This window comes from Penicillium coprophilum, assembly GCF_028826855.1.
Source record: "Penicillium coprophilum strain IBT 35676 chromosome Unknown utg000006l_segment0_segment0, whole genome shotgun sequence".
In the NCBI taxonomy this organism is placed as follows: Eukaryota; Fungi; Ascomycota; class Eurotiomycetes; order Eurotiales; family Aspergillaceae; genus Penicillium; species Penicillium coprophilum.
In genome coordinates, this window is record NW_026622725.1 from 757,383 (window position 1) to 779,436 (window position 22,054).

Consider the following 22,054-nt stretch of genomic DNA (forward strand, 5'->3'; position numbering starts at 1 on the left):
TAGTCATAGTATAATGCGAAGATTTTCACTTTCCAAGATACGTCAGATATTCCCACGCTCTGTGAAGGCGGCCCAAATATCAACAAACGTATATCTAAAATACTCGTATCCATCCTTCCTGGGGAAGTCAAGCTTCTCAACATGCTGCACGACTAACTCACACTAAAATCATAGAAAGAGGGACACATTAAAATCTTCAGCAAGTGCAGTTTCCTTCGGTCAGAATCCAGGCTAGCCCATGAGCCTGGGTTGCCATGCAACCAGTCCGATACTCAAAGTGATAGGTCATTTATTCCTACCTATTTGTAAAGGTAAAAGTAAAACATACCCCCATCACCAAACTTAGTAGTTTCCATAGCGCCAGCAATGAGATTGTCATTAACATAGCGGAAGTGATCAATGATACGGTGATTGTCGTATATCATAGCGGCCGACACAATGCCGCGGAAACGAACCTCGCGGAGCTGGGTTGGGTTAAACATATCCTATTCCAAACTGAAACTGGGTCACTTACAATGGCATGACCCCAGCTCTCATCCTTTACGGGCTTTCCGTCCTTTAACACAATAACAGGGTCAATGTTCTCAGTGGAGTGGAAGGTCTTTCCAAACCAATTCATCTCCAAGAGTTCGGGCCAGCAGGGATGACTGGTGTCAAAGCCTGCACCCTTCCAATCTCCGTGGATTAAATCGATTGGAGCAGCCGGAAGCTCGTTGAAGATAGCCTCGACGTCAGCTTCATTCACTTTGCCGCCCTTGGCAATGAGAGCAGTGAATTGATCCTTGGGGCTAAAATGTAAAGATAAGTACAATGGTCAAGAGCTCTCCAGAATATAGAATGCTCAACATACCTTTCGGACATGGTGGAAAGATATTCTATAAAGAGTTTTGAGAACAGAGTCTAGTAGACAAACTGTGTTATAATAAAGAAGATGGAGTATAGGAGATGCTGAGCTATATATATGTAAGGGGCCGGGTTGCTCCAGTAATTTACAGGCAGAGAGCCTTCACACCCTCTTGATTCCCGAAGCCTCAATCTAAGATATCATTCGAAGCAGCATAATCAGGATTGGGAAGATGATGCAGAGGTTGGTTTCACGGGCCACGGTCCTTTGATGTGGCAAGATCACGAGACATACAATACAGTACAAAAGTGGCTTTGATTAACACGGAGATTGGAAATATCGTATTCGTCTTGAGGGCATTTTTGGAGTTATGAGATCTGGAACTCTGGCACTTGTTGCTGCCCGATGGAAATTTGCAAAGTATATTCAGAGGCAATAGCCCCAGCTCGTGGAAGCGTTCCTACTTCAGACAAGGTACGACCTCCCATCCGGGGAGTCTCGATGCAACAGCGCACCGATCGAACAGTAAACTTGAAATTCAAAGTGGGATTTTCTTATGCTCACATGCGCTCTCTTTTCTCTCGATGACATATTATTGTCACCTTCATTTACCTGAATTGGTGAGCGATATGTAAATGCTCACCATATACGTACTTGGCTGCATATGCATGGCGCACCACCTTCCCCGAACAGATTTGAGACCTTTTTCAAGGGCCTCCATCCAGAAGAATGTTCCGACTCATAGTATATACTTGAAAAATGGCGATCGGTCACCCATCCGCTGTAGCTCCTCGTCGGTATATCTTTCATAGACTTCCTCCCGGCTCATCCTGTCGTTTCGCTTATTGCTATGCCAGAGCTTGAGCTCTAGGACTATACTTGCAATCACTCCGGCCGCGGCAAATGCGAAAGAGCATCCAAATCCGGTAGGGTACATGGGGGCTTCGGCTTCGATATAGATGAATGAACCAATGAGACCACCCGCATTTCCAATACTTAGCATGAAAGCAATCCCCATGCCTTGCTTTCGTGGACCTGCAAGATTATTGGATGTCCACGCGTTGGTTCCGGGGATGATTGGGTATAGACCAATGCAGGCGAGAACAACTGCAAAATAGCACACTGCGATGGTATTTTTGATGTTTTCGGCTAGCGAGAAGAGGACCGAAAATGCAATGATCACCAGGAGCTGACCGGTGACAATGACTGGCATACGCCATCTCAGCCTGTCCGCAAGAAGTGCAAACAGACAGGCAGATATCGCACCGGCGATGTATGGCGGTATCGAGAGCAGCTGAGCATTCGCAGCAGTATATCCCATATTTCTCATAATTTGGGGAAGTGTAAACTTCAAGCCGTAATTGGGAACAGTGTTTGACCAAATATTAAGGACTTGCAGGTATAGGTGAGAGTCCTTGAAAACACTCAACAAGGCGTTCCAATCGAATTTGTTCGGATTTTCGTCGACAACCACATGTCCTCTCTCGGCTTGTTTGCGCAACAGCAGATACCGAATCTCAGTTCAAGATGTCCAACGTGCTATCTCAGCGGCGACGCGTTTCCTTCAATCGATACTTACGAAACCGATGGTTCTGTATCATTCCAGTCAATACGGGATCAGGTTCCAAGTTATCAATGCCTAGCAGAAGTAGTTGCAGAGTTTCAGGTGGCAGTCCCGCTCCTTCATCATTTTCTAACGCCGCTTTCACAACGTCTATTGTAATGTGAGGGTCCTGACTGCGGTTGAGAAGACATTCCAAAACTTCGGGCCTTTGATAAGGAGAACAAACAGAAGAGTGAAACTTTCCTGCTATTATAAGATCTGTTGATCTGACCTGCAACTTGCTTTGGTATTGGAAAAGTACCTCGATCCAATTGAGCAGGTCCTGCGCCTCAGAATGATGCAAGTTCTTCTTCCCCCTGTGACGGAACAAGATTGCCTCTATGAGGCTTTCTTGCTCACAGCTATCGGAGTTTGGACCTGCACCACGTTCGAGGAGAATTTGCACTGTATTCAAGTCCTTAAACTTGCAAGCGTAATGCAAAGCTGAACCAAATCTCTCTGACGGGATGTTGACATTGATACCGCAATCCAGGAGCCTATCAGAGACTAAATCCTGACCACTGAACATTGAAGCAATCAAGGCTGATCCAAAATAGCCCCCATCAGCGTTGATGTCAGCCCCATGATCCAGAAGAATATTGACGATTGCTAAATCTCCCAAACAGGAGGCGACTTGCAGCGGTGTACCAAGCTTTGTGGGAGAAGGATTCACCTCAGCACCCGCACGCAAGAGAATGCCGATAATATTTCCACAGGCGGTTGCTCCTCCGTCTATGTGCTGTCCACTGATGATATCGATTCGACTCGGAAGAAAGCTGGGTTCGAGCCATTGCTTTGTTAGTCCTTTTGCCATCAGCCGGAAAGCTACAAGGCCTTCGACAGCAGCAGAGATTTGAGAGCCGTAAAATGGGCTCGTTGACCGTACGTTGACACCATTCTGGATAAATTGGGAGACCAGTGGCTCTCGCTGATGATATATGAGCGTATAAAATTCGTGCTGGCCAATTTCCACACTCATACCAGCGATTTCGGACAATATCTCCTCAATAGTTTCATCGCTTCCCAGAGCACAGGCTGCATTTAGATACTGAGCCGTCTTTGGTATCTGCTCCCACAAGAACGAAGATAATTCCTTGTCACCTGCTCGATAGGCATCGGGCAGCGCATACATGCATGCAGAGGGTAATACATATTCGCTTGCCAAATACTGTATTAGAAAGCGCAAAGTTTGTAGAGGCTGCTGTCCTCGAATTGAACCTGTAAGCGCTCTCGAAATGGCTCGCGCATCATCGCCTCTGGCCCCGAATTCAAAAAGTAGCTTCAAAATATCCAGATTGCCTATGGAAGCAGCTGATTCAAGTGGATAGTTGTGACCCTCAATGCCTCCATTTGGATCGGCCCCTCTAGTTAACAAAATACGAGCAATCTCATAGTAGCCTTCGTTGCAAGCTATTCCGAGAGGACTGAAGGTGCCCAAGCTTTTGGCGTTATTGACATTTGGATCTGCTCCTTCCGTCAACAGGAGATCCACGGTTCTCACGTCTCCGTTCAGGCACGCCGTTATCAGAGGGGGCATGTGGTGTGAACATATACCATTAACATCATCTCCGGCAGATATAATGAGCTTCGTGGCATTGTATCGATTTCCCTTGACGGCGAGATGCAAGTACTCCCCTTCATTGTCGATGCTGGCTCCAGCAATGAGAAGCTTTTCTGGTATTATTTGGCTGCTAGACTTGAGAGCGAGCAAGAGTGGAGGAGACCCTCCAGGTAGATCTTCGTTATCTACGTGTAGATTGACATCTGCACCGCGAGTAATCAACGCCGTGACAACTTCGCTGTGCTCTCCGTAGACGGCCGCATGAAGCGAGGTCGCGTAGGAACCCCCAATCAGATTCACCTTCGCACCCTCACTCAGAAGTAATTTCACGCACTCTAGATGCCCAAAGCGGGCAGCTGCCTGGAGCGCGCAACCGTAGTAATACCCGCGACTATTGACATCAGCCCCCCTGTCAATCAGAAGTTTCAAAAATGCAAAGTCGCCCTCCACAGCAGTCATCTGCAGTAGTAGACCAAATGGTAAGTCTGGGATGAGAAGATCTGGTTGGGACAAAAGCAAAAGCTGTACCACAGCCCCGGGGCCGGTCGATAGTATTTCCCGTATTGACCCCGAAGCAGGGAAAAGGCCATCTTCTGATGGTAAATTGTCGAACTGCGAATCCATCGTTTGGGACTCTGTCTCCTCCCAGTCAGACTGAGGCTGAACTTGAAAGTGGCTTAATAATATCTCCAACGCAGTTCCTAGATCATTCTGGCACTCAGAGATAGCCCCATTATCAAGAAGCATAGATACTATTGGCAAAGAGTGACACTCCCTCTTCAGGGCGCAATGTAGAAGAGTTTCCCAGGTATTATGTATGTTGACGTTAGCACCTTTAGAGATTAGCAACCGAACAACATCTTCGGAACAATGTCGCACGGCTATATGCAAAGGGCTATCCATGCCATCAGCTATTTGATTGGGATTAGCCCCATTCTCAAGAAGAAGGCAGAGCACGCCTTCCAGTTTTGCTTGAGACATAGCTCGTGTGGTTGATCTAACTTCCCATAGTCTCTGGATAGACAGAAAGCATGATATCAATGGGGTGCTGGGCAGTCTTTCTTGAGAGTGAACATTTTTTAAACAACAAAGATGGGTATCCGCTTTTGTCATTTGGTGAGGGCCGAGCACAGGAGCCCTGTGGTCCACTGCGTCAACCTGAACACCGGCATGGAGCAGCCACTGGGTGGCGCCCAATGCACCTGACGCACTTGTGCAACACAATGCACGAATGAGGAACTGCTCATAGAAGGTATCTTCTATCAATGTCTCGGCGATCACTGCCATAATTGGTGTCAAATCTCGGTGGGCAGCATGGACAAAGGCATTTTTAAGCAGCTCTAAATTGCACGTGCTAGGATGCTTAGCAATAATATAGCGGACCACCTCGCCATGGCTGTTCAATATCGCCTTGTGGAAACAATCCTCGACAATGTCTCTTGGGATCTCACCAACGACGGCGCCAAACATAAGAGACAGTGTTGACTGCGAGCCTTGTTCAGCAGCTATGCGCATGACTTGGAATAAAGATTCTGCGGGAAATCCGAAGCCGCTTTCAAGTAAGACTCCGACCAAACTGGTCCTCTTCGAACGAACTGCTTCTGCTAGTGCAAGGTTGTGTAGAAGGTTTCTGTCTGACCGTGCTGCCAGCTCAAACCCACGCCATACCACGGATTTCTGGCCTCCTTGAGAGCCAGCACGCACCAGAATTGTGGGAAGCGAGGTATCCTGGACGTGGGGAATCAGTATCCCAATGGTGCTGATGTGTCCTTGCTTGGCGGCGCACTCTAGTGCATGTTCAATGAATGTACCAAGACCTGAATCCACGGAAAGGATCCGTTCTACAATGTTGTCGTGGCCGTGTTGGCATGCTGCCCAGAGTGCTGCGCCTAGGTGGGTTGCTCGGAGTCCGAGGCTTTTTCGTACAGCAACGATTCTCTCGACTATAGCCTCGTGTCCTTTAAATGCTGCCACTTCCAACGCAGAATTCTGGAGTTTCATCTTCCCGGGTACTCTGTGGGGCTGATAGATAGGCTCTGGAAAATTGCAGGAGGGGTGTGGATCACCCGTTCAGCCAAGGATCGCCTCAAAATTTGAAACACTTGCCTCGAGGCATACAGTGCTTTCCAATTCTTCTGGTTTTCGCTTTGACAAGCGTCGAGAGTTCAAACAGATGATGTTTCTAGACCCAATTTTCTTCCTGGCGGCCTTCCCAGCAAGACGTATGCGTGAGAAAGCTGGTGTATCCATGGCAGGAAGGAGATATCCTTTCGCCAGGAACAGACTGATCAACTGTTCGTGGCCACCTTCGGATGCAGCGTGAAATGCATCTTTGTATCGACCCCCATGCTCGATACGAGCTCCCGCAATTAATAATGCTTTGGCCACATCACGGTGGCCTCGATAGGCTGCAGCTTGAAGCGCAGTGCCAAAGAAGCCACCTTGGTTGTCAACCTTTGCATTTAGTTGAATCAGCATGTTCGTGATGTACAAATGGCCTTTCATTGCTGCTGCTTGAAGGGCATCACCGAATGCAGTCAGCTTGTTGGGGTTTGCGCCACGAGACACAAGAGTGCGCACGGTATTCTCATGGCCCAACAAGCTTGCACATCGAAGAGGTGTACCAAATTGGCCCTCTTCCTCAATGTCATAGTCTTTGTCCAGAAGCATTTCGATGATTGAGGTCTGTCCGAATAGCGCCGCGGTAGCTATGACATCGGCTGGCAGTGGCCCTTTGTCGATCAACTTTTTGAGGAGAGAGGTGTGGCCTCTTCGTATTGCGGTATGTGCCAGTTTAGATATTTTTGCCTTCGACAAAGCATCAGTTGATTGATCTTTTTCTAGTTTCTCTATTGCATCAATGAACCCAGTTTGAGCGGCAGCGTCTAACAGCCATTTCTCATTGCTTTGGCCGACCCCTTGACCATCAAAAGGTCTTGAAACATAAGCTTCTAGCAAGAGGCTCACAATATCCTCCTGGTCAGAGGAGAAGGCTATGCTCAAAGCAGGCTGGATATTTCCTCGGGAGGAATAAGCCTCATGGTGAAGCAGAACTTGCGCTACAGAGAGATGACTGCCTGCACATGCAGCTGACAATGGATCCGCGTATCTGCCGCGTGATATATTGGGGTCCGCGCCCAGACCAAGTAGGGCTTCCACAATTTCCTGGCGTCCAAATGCCGCAGCCAGATACAAGCCTGTGTGGCCCATCAAGTTTGTCCCATTAACGTCGAGGCCTTGGATAGCGATGTCGAAGACCGCCCGTAGCCCATATATGCACGCGGCAAAAAGAGGTGTCTGCGTGCCACTCATGACAGCAGTCAATTCTCTGATCAAAGTCCGGTTTTTCGGGAGGGCTTCAGCAACCTCATTCACGGCCTCGAGCCAAAGGTGGAATGTCAAACTGTTGTCATCGAAGACAAATTTGTTTAATTCCTTCGCAGAATCTTCACTTGCAGCAGCTGCGGAGTAGTGCTGGCCCCAGTATAGCGCTGCATACAATTGGTAGTTGCTTTCGGGGTGTAGTTCAAGAGGAATATCTACCAGCGGGCATTGGATGCAGGTATCGAGGCAGCTTTTTGTAGCGATGCAGTGAGCATTTGCCCTATCAAACTCGGGCTTGGCTTCTAAGAATTCTTTGAACGAAACGTGCGCAAAGCGCAGAATATTAGAATGGTTGTCAACGACAATCAAATTTGAGCAGATTGACAGAAGCTCAGATAGAGTAGGCTTTTGACCATTTGATGTGCCATTCGATACCGCATCGAGGAACGCCGCAGGCGATAGGGGCTCGTGCATGCACAGCAACCAAGAAAATGCGCGAGTCGCAGTGGTATATGCCACTGGATCCTTCTCTGCCACGTCTTTGAGAATCTCAAAGTATAGGTGATCCACTGCAACAGAGTCTGGATTCTGCAGTGCGTCCATCAGACTAGCTGTGGATCTCATCTGGCGAAGGCGTTCCACCTGAAGCCGTACCCACAGAAACCTATATATGTGAGAAACGATCGGGCATCAATCTATGGGGAAGCTCACATTTCGCCGGCTCTTTTCAACAAAAACTGCTTCAGTTTGATTTGGAGGTCATCCGAAACGTTCCCATGAAGTAGACTTCGAGTCGAAATGGCATTTCTCACACAATGGTCTACATAAAGCTCCACGTCATGCCGAGTATCAGTCTCTTGAATACGCAGCACTAAGGCATCCTTCGGCAGGCCTGCCATAACATTCACATTGTCTCTGCTAGAGATAAAGATCTTCACCACACTAGCTGATTCGTCACGGACTCGTATAAGTTGATCCAATAGCTCATGTCTTCGATGCTCCTCGATCTCGTCGACCCCATCCACAACAATCGTGGCTGGATTTGATGAGAGGATGCTCAGAATAAGCTCGGCGGCTTGGGTACCTCGAATCCTAGGGGGGTCAGACAATCCTTCCAATTTAGCCTCGGCTTCTCTGCGGGCATACTCGAGCGCTACCTGCTCGCGTATTCTGAGCATTTGTCGGTCAATGATAGCAAATTGGCGAACGAGCGAGAGCATGATCTCATCTGGGTCTGCCCAAGATGGACCAAGCCGACTATCTCCACAGTAGAAATACGCCACTGGGGCACTCAAGGGATTCAAGCTGCTCTCGTTTAGAAACGACTCAATGACAGCGGAGGTAAGATGCGTCTGTGTCAGATCTATATTAGTGATAGTTTACTCTACCTTTGGGGCAGAGTCTGAAAGCGCACCTTTCCAGAACCGGGAATCCCATGAAGGAGAAAAAGAGAAGACGAGCTGGATCCCTTCCATTCCTTGAATCGCGGGTGATCCAGTAACCACTGAGCCGACCCCGACAGGCGTGTTTCCGAATGAAGTTGATGATGCTGATAATAAGGTGTAGTTGATAGCCACTTGAGAACCGCATAAAATTTATCATTCTCCAATGTTTTAGTGTACATTGTTGATGAGTCAATGAGACGGCATACTGGGCGGCGTAATGTTTCCGCAATCCTTTGAATCGTCTCTGTTTGAATTGAAATCTGTCGTTGCTCTTGGGAATCAACAATTTGAGCTAGCTTGATCAGTTCTCCATCTAACTTTGATATCTCTTCGAGCTCCTCATTCTGAGAGGTCTGGAACACGCTTTTCACAAAGCGACTTGCACTGGACTGATTGAAATACCGGATTCCATCAGCTAGAAAGACCAGAATCTTACCATATAAACTGGTCAAGGCGGAGTGCAAGTTCACTTGGATATGTGACCCTTTCTGAGCGTAGAGTGATTCAAAGGCCGCATAACGTGCGATCAGCAGTGACACGGACTCTAAACCATGAATAGTGGACTCAAAACAATGTTGTTCGCTTATGGCTACGTTGAGAAGAAAACGAATACCCGCCCATGGAAGTGAAGCCCCAGTGGTGTCGAACTGCACTGCGACATCAACAACAGCTTTAAACTGATTCACCCAGGCGATGATCTTGTCGAAAATATCCCGAAGAACTATTGTCTTTCCATGAAGGTGTACCTTCCATCGCTTCTGTAAGCATATTTGTTTCTTTCGCTCGGCTTCCTCGAGGATGGACGCAACAATATTGCCGTTGTGGATTCTAAGGACGCCGGCCAAACTTGCTTTGTGCTTTGGATCTAGTGTGCCCAGGGCAGTTGACCAAAGATTTCTCGAGGCTCGAGCACTGGAGGAAGTCATGTTGAAGGCATTCACTAAGATTTCTGGGTCCAGGGTAGATAGTGGGCGTTGTGAACAATCTATGGTCTACGAAGTGAGGGGATGGAGAGGACCTCGGGATGTCCCACCTGGGCCGTCCCGTTGCTGAACAACATTTCCTAGTTCACGGATCTTCCTTATAAACCCTCACTTTTTTGCACTTTCTCACTTGCTATATCATCATGGATTATCGCTCCTTCAAATACATTCAAATTTCCAAAGTGCTCGCTGCTTTACCTCCAACTTTTATCAAGTTTTGGTCGAGTGTATGCCCCTGGGCGCAGCCACATTTCAGCCCAAGCCCCACTAGTGGCGTCGCGCTGGAGCCCCATATGTTTAGTCAGCTCAGGCCCGGCTGTGATTCGCCAACCCGTTCAGCACAGGAATCCATGGGCAATAATAGATGTTGATTCCATTCTCCTACCTTCTTCCTGATCAATTGATAAACATTGTACTTCCGCTCTTCTGACACATTCTCGGATAATGCTATACACACATAGCGAAGATCCCATGATGGACAGGTACTCCTATACCTTCCGCGCAACAGCTACAACCCGCGGCATGGACAAAGCAACACCATGAACTGCTTCGACAGAAAGATCCTTGAGCAACAGGCGTATGTTCTGCGCGTCATCAGCGCTTTCCTTCTGCAGCGACTGTGCAAACTCCTCCATAGTGACCAAATGCTGTTCTCCATTTGCGGTAGCAAGCTCCACACGATCCCGAAAATGGTCCAACCGCGGGCTCTCAAACCCATTCTGCTCCAGCAATGTCGGCAAATTCAGCACCCAGTCATGGCGGCCGTTCGAGTAGACGAATTTGAGCAAGCGATCAAAGGCTGGCGTTGCCAGTTCAGGGTCTACCTTCACCACATGGGTGTCTGGGTAATTCAGATCGTCCCATTGGATATATCCGCCCGGTTTGAGCAAACGCGCTACATTCCGAATGACTGGAACGGGATCACTGTTCTGTACGACAAGTATGAGGAGGCGGAGGTGGACGATATCGTATGTGCCCACCAAGTGCTCTGGGACGGGGTCGAAGAGGCTCCATTTGTGCAGGGTAAGTTGTTTAGGGAGCCATTGGGGTGCAGGGGTGTTGGATAGGTCGATGTCGAAGCCATCCAGGGTGGCTGTAGGCAGTGAGTGAGCTACATCGAGCAGCCAGATTGCAGTTCCTGTACCGATGTCTGCGATGACTGGGTTCGAGGGAACAGGAATGGAAGGGTGAATGTTGAATTGAAGCGATTCTTTCCAAAGATAGAATTGGAGGTTGAGACGACAAGCAGCGGCGTGACCACGCCCAAGCATGTAGCCCTTGCTATCTGCAAGATGGAAACCGGATTCAATGGTTGACGACATGGTGCAGAGGAGCCCGATTGAGGAATTGGTGAGAAAACAGTTGAACAAACGGTCTGGCATAGGAGGGGAATCCCCCCCCCTCTTTACGACTCCAAATTGAGCAGAGACAATTTGCTCACTATTGCATCAGCTATCAAGCCTCTGGCCCCCACGCCGATCAGTTGGTGGAGTTCCTGGCGCCATCTCGCACGGTGTTCCAAGAGATAGCGCCTGCTTTAGCGTGATAGCACTATGGGACCTACATGTAGAACTTTCGCAGCCCAGCTATTTGCTTTACTCTTTTGTCATTCCCAATTTACTCACTCACCATGCGTTCTATCCTAGTTGCTCTGGCCGTTGGCAATGGCACCGGTCCCGAGTTGCTGGCAATATTCGAAAAAGTTATCCTTGCACTGGCAGCCCCATACAATTTGGATATTCGATTTGTTACATCTCCGCGAGCTTACCATTCCTACTCAACGCTCCTAGCCATCAATGATACCGACGTTGTGAGTAGTGAGACCCTCACGGATGCAGACCACTATGAAGCCTTCTGTCGTCAAGTAGTCGACCTTGGAGCATGTGCTATATTTCGAACCTCCATCAGTGCACAAGCGCTGTATATGGTTCGAGACCGGCTACAAGCTGTGAAGGTGGAGCATTTCAAAATGAGCCCTTCTGCATCCATCTTGCTAGTGCGGGATCAGGCACAGGGATTTTACTCTGGTCTGAACAATATGGACTCAAACCAAGAGACAGTTTCACGCTCATCATATTTCAGCAAAAAGGTGTTTGAGACTATCCTCACCTTCTCACTTGCCCGCTCCCGCGAGGTCTGGGGGTCTGACTCACCCATCACTACCGTCACGCTAGTGTACAAGTTCCACCTCTTCGATGGGTTGTTCTACTCGTGGGCAAAGGAGTGGAAGGAATCCTACGGTGTGGATATCCAATTCATCCAAGGCGACACGATGAACCGCAATCTCTTGGCATTCGGCGTCCAGGGCAACCAGCTGATGATATGCTCAAACGAGTATGCAGACATCATGCAGACGATGCTGCTAGACCGTTTCGGTTATGGCGCCCAGGAGTCTGCATGTGCTGAGAATGTTTACCTCTCAGCGGGGGTGTCTCAGGGCTTAAGCGAGTACCAGACGGCGCATGGCTCCGCCGACGACATTACCGGAAAGGGTGTGGTGAATCCGACGGCAACCGTTCGCGCGGCCGCAGCTCTGTTGGAGCGCTTCGGTGGCTGCCAGGGCATCCAACACCAAATGGATGTTACCCTAGACGAGATGCGTGCGAAGGACATCCGGACACTGGACCAAGGTGGCACGACTAAGACAGAGGCTTTTGTGGCTGCCCTACTACAAACGATCGTCCCCAATCTCCCCGTAAGCGTTAGTGCACTCAATCCTTCCGGGAACGGAAGTCTGTTGCCAGCCCCCCGCCGGGCCAAATCGTGTCTAATGGTGATGGATTTTCAAAATGATTTCATGGCACAGTACAAAGCACCCCGCGTTATGCTACGGATCAAAGAATACATGCCACGACTCTTGGACTGGGCGCGTCGCGAGGGAATGGAAGTTGCCTGGGTGCGATTCCTCGGCGACGAAAAATATCAACCGCCGACATGGCGTCAGCGTAATCAGATCCAGGGCCGGCGGGCCTGGTGCAAAGAAGGCACTTGGGGGGCGGAGATTGCCGGCTGTGTGCAGGTGCAAACGCACGACCGGGTCTTCGATAAAAAGGCGCACTTCGACCCATTCCTACAGGAGGATTTTGCAACCTACGCGAAAGGATTCGAGCATCTTGTGGTTGTGGGTCTATTTGCGGATATTTGTGTGGACGCGGCGGTCCGAGGCGCCTTCCAGCGGGGATTGTGGACAACGATCGTCCGTGAATGTACGGCGGGGCTGCATATTCCTGAGGAGCAGACCTTTGCATACATGCAAGCTGTCTATGGCTCGGAGGTGGTGGGGATTGATCACTTGCTGTCGACCGGGCCGGTGGCTAACCTGTAGGGTGTTGGCGGGATGTAACCGGTCGGCCAAATCGCTGCATGTTGCATCACTTCAGATTAGAGCCCACAATTAGTATAACTAGCGCCAAGACGATTCACATTGAATTTTTATGCACTGATAACGATGGGGGTGACTGGGAATTGCAGATATTCTACGGACTATTAAAATATATGTTCCATACGTATCACCACGAAGAGTATTATGATAGTCAGAGCACCGTCCTCGTTATTTGTCCTTTCTCTGAACATACATTGGTCTCTTACACTGTGTGACCAACATTGGATGAACTTGATCCTAGGAACCTTGATTACTAGATTCTTTTCCACTAGCGCTAATGCAGCCGCCTTGATGTCGTCGAAGGGGCCATTTCCAAGCACGAATTGCCTTTTTAGGGATAGTGAGAATATCATATCATGCAAAGAAAAGCAATCCAGCCATGCGCTAAGGAAAGGCAATAATCACCGGCGGGGCCACCAGTGGAAATTGGTCGACAAGCATGGAAATACGGAGTCGATGAATGCGCCATGTACCATTAATCAATCTACCGAATGACAAGATAGTCAATCCTACCCAGACATATACCGCGTCAACAACTAGAAACAGCGCCTCCTTCCTCCATTCATTTTCACGATGTCCGCGATAGATACCTCGGCTTGGTTCCAGCCAGAGATTGGTCCCCGCTTGCAACCAAGCATCCAGTTCGTCTTTCGTCAATGGAGCGGGCTAGCCGACGAGAAATTGACATCACATCTACATCAAATTGTAAGCCCCTAGAAGCCTGATCCCGATTGCACCATACACTAAATGATAACTTATGTAGCGCGATCAGGCATGGCCACTGGGGAAATACCCATGTATCGGCCTCTGGATGTTCCTGCTACCAGGAATCGCAGCCTTTCCCCAATTCCCCACTATCCTTGAGACCGCTCAACGGCCCCAGGCTGCAATTCTCGATCTGGGATGTGGTCTCGGTCAGGATTTACGGTTGCTTGCCGCTCACGGCGTTCCCACGGAGCGCATGTGGGCGCTGGACATCGAGCCCCACCTGTGGGGGCTGGGTTATCAGCTCTTTCGTGACGAAGGACGCATGAAGGCCACGTTTATTAACGCCGACTTTCAGAAAACAGATATTGCGGAAGATGACCGGTTTTCCGCGTTGAGGGGAAAGGTGGACCTAGTGCTGGCATCACAGTTCCTGCATTTGTTCGACTGGGAAGGCCAGATAGTGGCGAGTAAGAAGATCGTCGGTCTATCTAAGCCAGGTACCATAATAGCGGGGTTCCAGCAGGGGCGGAAACAAGCACGGGCGTATATTCGGCCCTGGGGAATGATGTTTTACCACAATCGGGAATCATTTCTGCAAATGTGGAATATGGTCCAGCAGCAGACAGAGACGCAGTGGACGATCGACGTCAGTGAGGTGAGATTACAGGATTGGGGAATGCAGGATGAGGACTTGGAATGGATGCCCGAGGATCGTATGGGGATCAATTTTGTGATTACGCGAGACTCATGATGCGTTTTAAAGAATTTGCTTATTGGTTTACATAGACAGAATCACTTAACAAACTTGGCACTTGTTGGGGTTGGTTGTTGAAGCCCGGCAATGCCGGTGATCCCGGTGATCTGCGCAAAAGTCCACTAGCAATTGTAACCTATCCTCCTCTTTGCAAAGTAAAACTTCGAATTCCCCTTTATAGAAATTGGTCAATGATCTCCCGAATCAGTTCGACTGTCTCCCCGATCCGATTGAGGAACGGCGCGCAGTGGCTGGACGCCACTTCCTTGACAATCCAGGCCTTCTCAGTGGCGGCCATCATTCCGGATTGTGCCGCCTTTGGCACCGCAGCATCCTCCGTGGTGACAATAAAGCCCAAACGCCCATTGAACGCCTCATCTGCCCAGGCCGGGTGGGGCTGGGGTGAGGTGAAAGCCAAGTTCGAGTGCGGTTTGAGTGACCTGGTTAAGGAATTGGCCAAGACCGGATCGACATCGGCCGCAAAGTTTTTGATAGGGTCATCAACAACGTTGACATTTGGAGAGGGCTGCAGCAGGTTAGCAAGTTGGTTACCTTTCGTATAGTGGGGGCGAAATTGTCATCTTACCTGATCGAGCAAGATCCAGGGGGCAGTTCTCCGCCTTGAAGGCCAGCGCAACTGAGGCCTTCTGCCACGATAAAGGCGCCCAGGTAGAGTAGTCCAATGACGCCACCAGACTTGCCCTCTTTCACCCGCTGCGATTTGGCTAGCCCGCTAGCGGCCGCAGAGCCGGGCATACCGCCATAGGAGTGCATAAACACCACAACATCTTTGCCCTCATCCACCAGGGACTGGAGGATATCAGTGATGGCCTCAGTGTCAGCCTGACAGTCGGCGACAAGCGGGTCCTTGGGGTTTAACGAGGGGTAACCCCCGTAGTGGACATCGTAGCTAGCGACCGTGAGAGCGTGGATAAATGGCTGGTAAAAAGCCGGAGTGATCCAGGCGCCAGGAACAAAGAGGATACTGGTCATTGTGTGCTATGTCAGAGCTATCAGGGAATGAAAGGAGTAAATGGCGGATAACGTCCTAATATACTACCTACACTAACTAGACCCGGCGGGTGGACAACTGCCCACGCTACGGACCATGTTAAGCATGTCTCATTCTCACGGACAGGGGCTCTCCCAACATCAATGCAATTTCCGGTTTAGTAGATTAAGATTCTCATTACATTGCCAATTAGCCACAAGAACGCGTATCCTTTGGGGTCTGAAAGTCAATACTACCTACTCATGGGCACGGTCGCTAGTCCCACGAAGGACGGATAAGCATACAGGGTATATTAACAATACGCTCTTTCCAACCGTGATTTATCTGCTCTACCAATGTCAATTGCCCCTCAGTCCTCAGACTATTCTTCTGTCTGTCACTGCCATCATGGATCTCACCCCTCCGCCCGGCTTAGATCTCACTGAGTCACATCAGTCTGAGTTGTATGCAAAATATTCAGCTACTTATAGTCTAGCGGTGATTGCAGTGACACTACGCTTGGTCTGTCGACTCAGGATTTCTAAAGCAAGGTTATGGTGGGATGACTATATCATGTGTGTTGCATTGGTACTGACTCCTACATCTCCACACTACACTTTTGTATTCCCATAGCGTTTGCGAATCTCTTTCTTTACTCTTCGAGTCACTAACTCGACTATTCGATCAGGTATTTGCCACAGGCAACTTTATCGATATGATAATCTGGGTTCGACGAGGTGTCGGCACCCACATCTATTCCTTGGGGCAGACGGGGGTCTCGCACTTTTATATGAATCTATTCGTCTGCGAGATCCTCTATACTTTATCTTTGTGCTTCACCAAATACTCAATCTTGCTCTTTTTCTGGCGCATTTTTAGTCGCACCACCATTCGCATTCCGATATACATAATTGCATCTGTGGTCACAGGCTGGGGACTTGGTGTAGTACGCATCCCATGATCTACTTATTCCATGGCTTGCTATAAGCTCATGAGCATTCTAGCTAACTAATATTTCACAGATCCTAACGACGGTATTGCAATGTGTACCTATCCAAGGACTATGGGATTACTCCGTCAAGGCCCATTGTGGGGTGAACATCACCGACTTTTTCATCGGCAACGCCGTCCCGAATATCATCACCGACTGGGCTCTGTTGATTCTACCCCTACCATACGTGTGGAAGATTCAGCGAAATGCACCTCAAAAAGTCGCGTTGTGTGGAGCTTTTGCAGTGGGAGGATTGTATGTATTATTCTTTCCGTGAGAACTACTCCCAGTATCCTAATCAGTGCAGCATTTGCATCATCTCAATCATTCGGCTGGTGATCATGTTAGACTCATACAAAACGCCTTCCGTCGACGTGACGTGGGTTTTTATTGGTCCCTCCACCTGGACGGCTGTGGAGACCAATATTGGCATTGTATCTGGTCAGGCCCCTTTCTATTCCTCGATAAACCCTATGATACTAACTCAATTCCAAGCTTGCCTCCCGTCCCTCGGACCCCTGGTGAGATTAATCACACGGATGGCCGGTCGTAAGGAGACCACCGACGATGACACGCATAAGCTATCCAGTTGGTATGGACGCTCGTCGGCATCGGCGAAGAGCGGTGAACATTCCTACTATGACGTCCACCCAGCTGGTATAGATGTGACGACAAGGGTGGATGTGGAGAGTTACCAACGGCACAAAGACAACATGTTTTAATTGTGATGCAAGTAAAAAAAATGTGATACCCGAGGATGTGGTCCGCCTCGTGCATAGAGGCTATTCAATCATTCTAAGCAGAAGACATTCCAAGTTGATGGTAAGCCATTAGCTAGAGCCATCAATACATTGAGAACACTGGATTTTACTACCGTGTCTGGGGAATTGGAAAGTGGAAAATCTGCGCTAGAAGCTATCGGAGGTAAGTGTTCCACCCCACCCGAGCATCCTCCAGAGGATACCTCACCAACGAGCTATTCAATGATTTCCTCCGACATATAGACTGATATATACAACAATAGGATGTGGGAAACATGTCTTCGCGCCCGCTTAGCTGTACGGAAGCCAACTCTTCTGCAAAATCAAACTTGTCCATTTTGGAATCGACAGCTTGCTTTTCTGAGACAATGTGGATCCTCTCCCTTAAAGATGTGAGATCCATTGAAATTTTCAATGATCACAGCCTTTCATACTTGGCTTGACGATTAAGGGGATGAGGAAAGTTCCGCCGCGCAATGCCAAGTGAATTTCGTGATCGCCCCTCATGATGATGCAGCCGCGAAGAGATTGTTAGAAAAATGCCTTCGATTACTTAACAAGGAGCACACACAACTTTCCAGTTCCAGGAAATCGAATATGGAAGACTTGTCTAAAGCTGTATCCAACCCGGAATTCGATGATAATCAACCGCCTTCTCAGAAAGGGTTGTTCAAGGTATTGGCGCGCTATGTGCCCTACTTCCGCAAACCTCAACATGTCTTGGTTTTCAAATTAGACTGCTTGCTGTTGACATGGACCTTTATTGCTGGAATTCTGAAAGAAATGGACCAAAGTGCGACTGCTCAAGCTTACGTTTCTGGGATGAAGGAATCTTTGAATTTATATGGAAATGAATTGATCAACTTCAATACATTCTTCTCTGTCGGCTATGCTATCGGTTTGATTCCAGGTCAACTTATCCAGACTAAGGTGAGTTGACTCGGAATTTGTGAAAATTACCTACAAGCTAACAGTTGCAAGGTTCGCCCCTCTGTTTTTCTTCCATTCTGTGAGATATCATGGGGAATCCTGGTCACCTGGTAAGTAGGGGAAGTTACAATCCTATCTAGCACATACTGAAGACTTTGTCTAGTATTGCCCAGGCACCAAACGCCAAAACCATCTATGCATTGCGAGTCCTGCTGGGATTATTTTCTGCGGTTTTCTGGCCTACTGCTGTCTCTATGATCTTCAACTGGTACACGCCAGCGGAGCTAGCCAAAAGGGTCGCATTCTTCAACGTATCAGATGCAGCAGGTGGTATGTTCCTAAGCGCAGTCCAAGCCGCCCTTTACACCAACATGAATGGCGTGCATGGTATCGCCGGATGGCAATGGCTATTCATTGTCTCGGGTACAGTGACTATTGGGCAAGGACTGCTTGGCCTCGTTATCATTCCAGACTCACCAGTTCTCACTCGCGCTATCTGGCTGACGGACACGGAGAAACGTCTTGCAAGAAAGCGTATGGCCGAATTTGGCGCCAATACCTCAAACATGATCCCTACCAAGGTTCTGGTACAGAAGTTGCGTAAACTGATCTTACACCCCGTGACATACTTCTTCTTGGCCGCCTTCGCCTTGCAAGCCTGGGCAAATCGAGCAAATTCATATTTCACTCTTTATCTCAAAGCGCTCGAAGACTCTTCAGGAAACCTTCGTTTCACTACATACCAAGTCAACGTTATTCCTATGGGTGGCTATGCTCTCCAGATTCTTATCAATTTGGGTCTGAATGCGCTATCCGATTGGAAGCAGTGGCGCTGGCAGATCAGTGTTGCGCCAGCCTTTTTGCTCGGCATTGTACTCAGTGTGTTGAGTGCCTGGCCCTCAGATTGGAGGGTGATTGTGACATTTTATTTTCTTACATATGCGACAAACGCAGGGAGCCCATCACTTCTGGCTTGGATGGCCGAACTTCTCAGAAAGGAACCGGAAGCGCGTTCCATCATTGTTGCACTAACGGTGACAATTGTATACATTGGCCATGCGACAATTCCCATCCGCGTTTGGAGGACAAGTGACTCACCTCGTTATCCGATCGGGTTTCCTCTTGCAACTGCCTTTATTTTCTCGTCTATCTTGGTTCAGCTTGGGATGCTTTGGTGGGGACGACGGAACACACAATTGGCTAGATGCGGATACGATGCGCCGTCCAATGTTTTAGCTGGACTGGACGAAGAGAACTCTAATACGACAGAGAGTCAATTGGCGGTACAGCAAATGGATTTGAAAAATCCGAAGTCTATTGATGTGGGAGTATCAAGGGTTGAAGACAGGTAGCCTAGACGGTTTCACAAATTGTCTGCTAGGACGAGGTTTCACTCACCGTTGTTTATATTATGATGTATCAACACCCTGACGGAGGGTAATCTCTGCACATATTTTCAATGTCACTTCTGGTTAAATTATGATTTGACAACAGGGACGCGTGAGTGGAGTTCCAGAATCAGTGTCATCGATGCATTTAAAGTAGAGCTCCGCAAAGCCTACAGAGCCCAAAGCCCAACCCGCTCCCGATGGGATATGATCTTGGGGTGAAAGCCTACTTGGCCCAATAGGACTTAATCAGCACTAAACAATCAAGTGCAACATGGATCACATTCCGGAAAACGTGACTTTTTTGGTTACTTCATGTTTAGGTCACGTTTTTCGCCTTTATCTAAGCGTAATTCCAAGAATTTTAGGTAACTAATATATAGTATGTCGATAGTTATATAACTAAATTGCATTGGAAAACGCAAAACACATTATTTGGATACATCGTGGATTATAGAGGTTCATTTACGAAGTGGTGGTTCTCCCACCAAATCCTGAATATATATTCTGGGGGGTAGCAGACCCAGTACCAAAGCATCTCGAAAATCACGCGATGATCACAGCACTAGTACTTGTCAGTCATATAACAGATCAGTCGGCGTTCGCGACTCACTGTTTCCTTATGGATATCTCACCACTCCTAAAAATAGTATCAACTATTCGTTCTCCTAGAACTACAGCCTGTCCTTATATCTGTCTGAGCGGACATACCCGCACCTTTCAGATCCGTGATGGTCATCCCTCATCAAGCCCCCGCAATACGGACCCCAAGAGGACATTATAGCGATGGTGAATCGCTGCATAGCTATACAAGCATGATATCTCCGATTCGGTCATTGTATCCTGTGTTCAGCGCCCGCTTCGGCCCGGACGGTTCGGGGCGCGGCGTTCCACGGGTCCACGGATTAGGGGCTGAGCTCATCGCTACGCCCTGCGACGGACATGATTGACTGCTGCACAGTCAATCTTGGGGCCAAACCCACTCTCAGCACATCACCTTCCATAGATAGTTCGCTGCATGAATAAATGCGATAGGGAGGACATGGATCCCAACAGAGCCAATATTATCACTGATGCTAGGACAGACACGTACTAGCCATGTATGCCGAATCCCAACATATTCGTCCAGATTGGCCTCATCCGACTGATCGTGCTCAGCCGACATTTTAATTCTTCCTCTCATCACCCCCACTGCCTAGCACAATGATGGAGAATCTAGATAAGGACAAAATAACGACGGCAACCCATCTCCCTCCTCTCCCAAAAGAGCGATTATCCTTCCCCCACCGCCTAAACTGTTTCCTTCAACTTTGGCTGTTCAAACTCCTCGCCTCCCTCTACTTCCTCTACCTCCGCCTTGTCAACCCCCCTCAAACAACCACCCAACCAACACTGACTAAGCGCTACGCCTGCCGCCCGACCCTAGAAACCCGCATCTTCTACCCGCGCTCATATGACTCCGCCAAACACCAACTCCTCCCCCTCTACCTAAATATCCATGGCGGCGGCTTCGCAGTATGCGATGCGACCGTCGATGATACCTTCTGCAGCTCCTGGGCAAACCGCACTGGAATGCTAGTCGTCAGTCTCAACTACCGCAAGGCGCCGCACCACCCTTTCCCAACAGCCACATTTGACGTTGCCGATGTAGCTAGGTGCGTTCTAGCAGATAAATCTCTCCCAGTCGACCACTCGCGCATTGCAATTGGCGGTTTCAGCGCAGGGGGTAACCTCGCACTATCTGTCTCGCAATTTCCCGGCCTGAAAAGGCTGATAAAAGCAGCGGTGGTATACTACCCCATCGTGGATTTTTGTCACCCACCCAATGTAAAGTTAGATTCAAGGCCGTACAAGAATGGTCCGAGGGATAGGCTGGAAAAGGCCTCCTGGTGGCTGGACTGGGGGTATGTGGATGCAGGACAGAATCGGAGAGATCCATTGCTTAGTCCGGTGTATGCGGGGAAGGATGAACTCCCGCCGTGGATCTATATGATTGGGGCGCAGTGGGATATGCTCCGACTAGAAGCACAGCAGATGATTCATGGGTTGGCCGGGCTAGAGGATCGAGTCGGAGTTCAGCAAGAGGAAGACTTTGAGGTGGGTAGGTATAAATGGACGTTGGCGATGGGGTGCCTGCATGGCTTTACCCATATGTCCCCGCGAAAGAAGTGGAGTAACAGCAGGAGGACTAGGGAGGAAGCTACGCAGAGGATTTATGACGAGGCCCATCAGTGGTTGAAAAAGTCTCAGGTTCTTTCTTAGGAACTATATCTACCAGGGGGGTTCTAAAAATAAAATTGCTCTTTCGGACTTGGGGAGTTGAATTGGCTGGGAGGGAGTGTTTCTGAAGAGAGAAGTAGGTAAAGCGTAGCAATAGGCAGTCCCTCAC

The 22,054-nt window shown here is 48.9% G+C and overlaps 10 protein-coding genes across 10 annotated transcripts; 5 read left to right on the forward strand and 5 right to left on the reverse strand.

The window, feature by feature from the left end:
- Window positions 1-299: 299 nt before the first annotated feature.
- On the reverse strand, window positions 300-861 carry N7500_009298 (DUF4334 domain-containing protein; the record flags this gene model as incomplete). Its single annotated transcript, XM_056680439.1, has 3 exons — window positions 300-464; window positions 515-788; window positions 851-861. The coding sequence occupies 3 exons, from the start codon at window positions 859-861 to the stop codon at window positions 300-302; spliced, it is 450 nt and encodes a 149-aa protein (XP_056527821.1).
- Window positions 862-1,583: 722 nt separating this feature from the next.
- Window positions 1,584-9,703, reverse strand: N7500_009299 (uncharacterized protein; the record flags this gene model as incomplete). Its single annotated transcript, XM_056680440.1, has 6 exons — window positions 1,584-2,332; window positions 2,424-6,030; window positions 6,127-7,996; window positions 8,044-8,684; window positions 8,747-9,321; window positions 9,391-9,703. 6 exons carry the CDS (start codon window positions 9,701-9,703, stop codon window positions 1,584-1,586), a joined length of 7,755 nt encoding a protein of 2,584 aa, XP_056527822.1.
- Window positions 9,704-10,248: 545 nt separating this feature from the next.
- N7500_009300 (uncharacterized protein) lies at window positions 10,249-11,082 on the reverse strand (the record flags this gene model as incomplete). Its single annotated transcript, XM_056680441.1, has 1 exon — window positions 10,249-11,082. The coding sequence occupies one exon, from the start codon at window positions 11,080-11,082 to the stop codon at window positions 10,249-10,251; it is 834 nt and encodes a 277-aa protein (XP_056527823.1).
- A 308-nt stretch (window positions 11,083-11,390) lies between these two features.
- On the forward strand, window positions 11,391-13,085 carry N7500_009301 (isochorismatase family hydrolase; the record flags this gene model as incomplete). The annotated part of the gene is made up of 1 exon (XM_056680442.1): window positions 11,391-13,085. One exon carries the CDS (start codon window positions 11,391-11,393, stop codon window positions 13,083-13,085), a length of 1,695 nt encoding a protein of 564 aa, XP_056527824.1.
- Window positions 13,086-13,715: 630 nt separating this feature from the next.
- Window positions 13,716-14,601, forward strand: N7500_009302 (class I SAM-dependent methyltransferase; the record flags this gene model as incomplete). The annotated part of the gene is made up of 2 exons (XM_056680443.1): window positions 13,716-13,847; window positions 13,906-14,601. The coding sequence occupies 2 exons, from the start codon at window positions 13,716-13,718 to the stop codon at window positions 14,599-14,601; spliced, it is 828 nt and encodes a 275-aa protein (XP_056527825.1).
- A 178-nt stretch (window positions 14,602-14,779) lies between these two features.
- N7500_009303 (alpha/beta hydrolase) lies at window positions 14,780-15,597 on the reverse strand (the record flags this gene model as incomplete). The annotated part of the gene is made up of 2 exons (XM_056680444.1): window positions 14,780-15,130; window positions 15,259-15,597. 2 exons carry the CDS (start codon window positions 15,595-15,597, stop codon window positions 14,780-14,782), a joined length of 690 nt encoding a protein of 229 aa, XP_056527826.1.
- A 406-nt stretch (window positions 15,598-16,003) lies between these two features.
- N7500_009304 (putative integral membrane protein) lies at window positions 16,004-17,308 on the forward strand (the record flags this gene model as incomplete). Its single annotated transcript, XM_056680445.1, has 4 exons — window positions 16,004-16,183; window positions 16,284-16,541; window positions 16,618-16,841; window positions 16,894-17,308. 4 exons carry the CDS (start codon window positions 16,004-16,006, stop codon window positions 17,306-17,308), a joined length of 1,077 nt encoding a protein of 358 aa, XP_056527827.1.
- A 636-nt stretch (window positions 17,309-17,944) lies between these two features.
- N7500_009305 (uncharacterized protein) lies at window positions 17,945-19,629 on the forward strand (the record flags this gene model as incomplete). The annotated part of the gene is made up of 3 exons (XM_056680446.1): window positions 17,945-18,277; window positions 18,329-18,387; window positions 18,441-19,629. The coding sequence occupies 3 exons, from the start codon at window positions 17,945-17,947 to the stop codon at window positions 19,627-19,629; spliced, it is 1,581 nt and encodes a 526-aa protein (XP_056527828.1).
- An 841-nt stretch (window positions 19,630-20,470) lies between these two features.
- N7500_009306 (uncharacterized protein) lies at window positions 20,471-20,830 on the reverse strand (the record flags this gene model as incomplete). The annotated part of the gene is made up of 2 exons (XM_056680447.1): window positions 20,471-20,596; window positions 20,759-20,830. The coding sequence occupies 2 exons, from the start codon at window positions 20,828-20,830 to the stop codon at window positions 20,471-20,473; spliced, it is 198 nt and encodes a 65-aa protein (XP_056527829.1).
- A 38-nt stretch (window positions 20,831-20,868) lies between these two features.
- On the forward strand, window positions 20,869-21,927 carry N7500_009307 (Alpha/beta hydrolase fold-3; the record flags this gene model as incomplete). Its single annotated transcript, XM_056680448.1, has 1 exon — window positions 20,869-21,927. One exon carries the CDS (start codon window positions 20,869-20,871, stop codon window positions 21,925-21,927), a length of 1,059 nt encoding a protein of 352 aa, XP_056527830.1.
- Between the last annotated feature and the right edge of the window lie 127 nt (window positions 21,928-22,054).